The sequence below is a fragment of the Mangifera indica genome, chromosome 4, assembly GCF_011075055.1.
Source record: "Mangifera indica cultivar Alphonso chromosome 4, CATAS_Mindica_2.1, whole genome shotgun sequence".
Taxonomy (NCBI): Eukaryota; Viridiplantae; Streptophyta; class Magnoliopsida; order Sapindales; family Anacardiaceae; genus Mangifera; species Mangifera indica.
The window spans coordinates 18,004,921-18,009,800 of record NC_058140.1 but is presented as its reverse complement, the minus strand read 5'-3'; the positions used below and the strand labels follow the sequence as shown (position 1 = coordinate 18,009,800).

General features: G+C 34.6%; 1 protein-coding gene across 1 annotated transcript; it reads left to right on the top strand.

Moving 5' to 3' along the window:
• The first annotated feature begins 371 nt into the window (after positions 1-371).
• Positions 372-2,286, top strand: LOC123213318 (homocysteine S-methyltransferase 1). Its single transcript, XM_044632723.1, has 7 exons — positions 372-624; positions 746-802; positions 973-1,178; positions 1,253-1,382; positions 1,462-1,665; positions 1,790-1,861; positions 1,987-2,286. Exons 1-7 carry the CDS (start codon positions 445-447, stop codon positions 2,137-2,139), a joined length of 1,002 nt encoding a protein of 333 aa, XP_044488658.1. The 5' UTR covers positions 372-444; the 3' UTR covers positions 2,140-2,286.
• Positions 2,287-4,880: the final 2,594 nt, after the last annotated feature.

Below are 4,880 nucleotides of genomic sequence, written 5' to 3'. Positions count from 1 at the left end.
ATTTATTCAAAATAAAAACAATAAAATTCTTTCCAGTATGACTTTCATAGTGTTAGAAATAAAAGCACGAAAATAACTGGAAATGAATCGGGATATTAACCATAGATAAAACTCAAATTCATCTAAACAAAAATAATATTAATCTTGATTTGTTACTTTTTAACCGTAATGTCCGAAAAAAAAAAAAAAAAGATATCTCGATTTCACCGATCTGCTCAACAGGGAAATTTTGAATATTTGACCCGATCAAGTTTCACGTAATTGATGGGTAAGTCGGAGGAGGAGAACAAAAGTTGAACCCAAAGCGTTATTTGGTCCACGTTCATTTCATATAAATTACACGGAACCAATAAGTACAACTCGAACCATTCAGGCCTTCAGAACAGATTTTCCATAGAGAATATATTGCCTCAGATTTTCAATTAAAAATAAAAAAAATTATTTATGGGTAAGAAGAAGGAGAATAGTACGTCGTCTTCATTGGAAGATTTGATCGAGAAAAGCGGTGGTTGTGCAGTGATAGATGGAGGTTTCGCTACTCAGCTTGAGAAACATGGTGCTTCCATTAATGACCCTCTTTGGAGCGCTCTTTGTTTGATCACACAACCCCACCTTATCAAAACGGTCTCTTTCTTTTCTATATATATATATATATATATATATATATATATATATATATATATATATATATTTCTCTTATTATTGTCATGTCTTTTTATAAGTTGGATGAATTTTGGACTTGCAGGTTCATTTAGACTACCTGGAGGCTGGCGCTGATATTTTGGTTACATCATCCTACCAGGTTCGTTTATTCTTTTTTAAGCATTAGCCTTTTGTATTAGATATTTATAGAGGATCGATTTCATATATCTATATTCTTTCTTTTTGACAAATGAAAGAAAGAAATGCTGGAACCTCTCTGATTTTGGAATTTATGTGCTTACTAAATCCTCTGTTCTCCAATTTAAATAGGCCACAATTCCTGGATTTCTCTCCAGGGGATTTTCCAGTGAAGAAGCAGAGTCATTACTCGATAAGAGTGTTAAACTAGCAATTGAAGCCCGCGATGAATACTGGGATTCCGTTAAGAATCTTCCCGGCGATAGCTACAACCGAGCTTTAGTTGCAGCCTCCGTCGGAAGTTATGGAGCTTTTCTCGCTGATGGTTCTGAGTACAGGTATATTCAGTTGCTAACGCTATCTTCAATAATTATATGATTATTTATAGTTTGATACGATTCTTTGCTTCCAGCGGGAATTATGGACCTGATGTAAATCTGGATAAGCTAAAAGATTTCCACCGCCGCAGATTGCAAGTTCTTGTGGACGCAGGTCCAGATTTAATTGCTTTCGAAACTATTCCCAATAAGCTGGAAGCTCAGGTTTGTTCTTCCGCGAAATTTGGATTGTAATTGTGGATCACCAATGGACATTTTAGCATTTTCATTGCTCAATCTGCAGGCATGTGTGGAGTTGATGGAGGAAGAAAACATCAAAATTCCATCTTGGATCTGCTTCAGTTGTGTAGATGGTGAAAATGCCCCATCAGGAGAGAGTTTTCAGGATTGCATTGATGTGATAAATAAAAGCAACAAAGTAAATGCAGTTGGCATAAACTGTGCTCCTCCCCATTTTATTGAAAGTCTCATCTGCAAATTCAAGAAGGTTGGTCATTAGACTCCTACATGTATGAGATAATTAAATTTTAAACTTAAAAGAAATGGCCTATATTTCGTGATTTTTGTGATGATGAACATATTGAACTGCAATTTATTTTCTTAACTTTCAGTTGACTGAGAAGGCAATAGTTGTTTATCCCAATAGCGGCGAGGTCTGGGATGGCAAAGCTAAAAGATGGCTGGTGAGTACAAGTTATTTTATGGAATGTCACTTCTATCTTACACATTGAGAGTAACAGTTGAAGATTACACAGATATAGTTCTTCTTCTTTTTCACCTAGTTCATACTATATGATATGATTTGCAGCCATCAATGTGCTTTGGTGAGGAAACTTTTGAGTTGTTTGCAACAAGATGGCGTGATTCGGGTGCTAAACTCATCGGTGGTTGTTGCCGAACAACACCTTCAACCATTCAAGCCATTTCAAAGATTTTCAAAGAAAGATCATTCATATGTTAACCAATACAAATTGTTTTTTGTTTTCCTCCCCCTCCCGATATTAATTGCTGCTTATAAGTTGCACTTTAGTTACTTCTGTTTCTACTTTACTGATTGAAAATGCCAACTCTTTATTAACAAACTCTTTCAAAAGATACTATTGGGCTCGGTTGATACTGCATCAAACTTTTTTCTTTCATTGAAAAATTTTGTGATAATACAATGAGGATTACAGCATAATATACAGGGATTCTTAACAAGGAGCTGAAGCCTGTTAGCATACTTTAGTATTGATCTTGCATATAGAATTTTGCCCTTTCTCTTTCCTCCGTAAGTATGATTTATAAGGAAATATTATTGAGCAAAGAATTTCTATAACCAGTTGACGTTAGGGATCACTAGAAAATGCTGACTCCACTGGATAGAAACTGAGGCAATTGGAGCGGACAAACTACCCCGACAATGGACTAAGAACCCCAGAATGCAGAATATCTCTACAACAAAGCCATATTCAAGCCTATTTTGCCCACAATGAAGATTACAGTTTACAGTAAAAATCAGAATACCAAAGGGCAGCAAGTCCTTCTATTAGTCTTTCCAAGTAGAAAGATGTTCTCAGTGCTATAAACAGAAAATAGTTTCTATTATGTGTATCTATACAATTTGAGGGGAGTCATAATAAAAATGTGCAAGGTAACAACATAATGAGAATCAAAACGCGGCACAGCACAAGATCTTCACTTGAAAAAAAGCATAATGTTGTTGAATGCCTAAATGCCGCTAACTTTCTGGTGCTGCAGTAAACTACAAGAGTTCTAATATGGCAACACCCTAAGCTTAAAAACTACATTTAATAACACTAAAAATGAAAGCTATAATTTACCACGTCCTCGTCCTCTCCTCTCTGCATTCAGCAGTTCTGCTTGTAATTTCTCAATCTCACAAGCCATGGAAATGAGGTTTTCTCCATCATTTGCCTCTGTTCAGCTAACTCCTCATTAGCCTTCTTATATTTCCATATAAACCCAGACAAGTTAATTTGTTATATGACACTCTTCCAATATTGTATTCTGTCCAGATTAATCAACTTAGAGGCCAGAAAAAGAACACATTTTTGGATCACCAAGTTAATCTACAATTTATTGATGCATCAATAACAGAGCAATGGTTTCTCTAGTCAATATCTCAAAATATAAGAACACCTTTCAATCCCCAGTAAAGTTACTCAAGCCTGCATCTCAAAAACATAATACAATTAAACATGAAAAGTATTTATTGATTAAAGCAAACGTCAATATTTAAAAAAAAAATTATTTTATTAAACTATCATTTGGTTTTGGTCATCAGGCCTACACAAGAAATTTTCCTGGAACAAAACAAGTTTAGTAGTAGTAAATGAAGTAATTATATGCTTTTAAAAACGTGACGTAGGGGTCTCATAACTCTTTCGTCCCCATAAAAGTATGTAAGGCAAACAACCAACAAAAAGGTGAAGGTTGATGATAGAGTTATGAGACCCCGTTAAAGCTCTAGCACACATTAAATTAAGTTTTATCATACTCTTTCTTCTGAATTTGCAAGCCATGCATGATGCATATTAGATCACTGTATGACCCAGATCGAAATGTTTTATCTCTCCTCGAAGACCTAAAATCAATTTTCCACTAAAGCATTTTTTTGGATCAAAACATAACGTTGTTTATGGAAAAAAGCTTTATGATAATGTTATACAAATAAATTTATTAAATTATCACTAATTATAAATAATATTATATATTTATTTTAAATAAATAAATAAATAAATATTTAATATATATTATTATATGATTAGATATATCAATAAAATATATATAAAATTAAATGAAGTTTTATTACTTACTATTTCATTTATTATTACGTTATTGGTATATCCCTCCCATTTTTATCTCTTTCTCCCTGTTCTCATTTTCTTTGTCTCCTTGTGGCTGCCAATTCATCCTTAATTTTATAGCGAATTGATAGAGTGAGATAACAAAAAGAAGGGATTTTGCAAATGTTACAAGATTCTCAACTGAGTTGGTCTGCAATGCTAAACCTTGAACTTGTTTCCGTTTCTCCTTTAGAACCTTTTAAAACCAACCCATTGGCACCACCTACAAGCGCAACACCAACAAGAGAAACACAAGAAAATAAAAGAAAAAGATCAAGTGGGACCATGGACTTCTTATCAAGAAAGAATTGTTGCAGAGACAGCAAGAGAAACGGATAGCTCTTCTTCTGAGCCAAAGAAAGACGATGGGAATGGAGAGATGTTGAATGCTGTACCAGGATTGGCCTAGTTAATGGGAGATCCGGCCTGGCTTTGTGTTACCACCATCGATGGCAACAACTTTGATCTGGCTTGTCGACTTGCTGACTTTGAAAAAACTGCGTGGGAAATGTAATGCACTCATCTTGAGTGGCATGTGATACGAACGTTCAAAGGGTGGAAAAGTTCGTTGGCCAAACTTTGGGTGAGAAAATGTAATTCACTCATCTTTTAAAAACAGATGACGGCAATGGTTTATGGCGTTTGTCCTTGGGTGTATAGCAGAAATTTTAATGGGAAGGGTGAGGTTGAGAGAATAAAGATGTTGATAATAAATAAATGATCCTATGTTTTGCTCTTTTGGATGCAACATGAAAGTGTTAAAAAAATGGAGGCATAAGATCTACTCAACAGAAATATGCGTTCTTCGAATACTCTCACTCACATCCAGAAATTAAAAACTATATGTGATTAC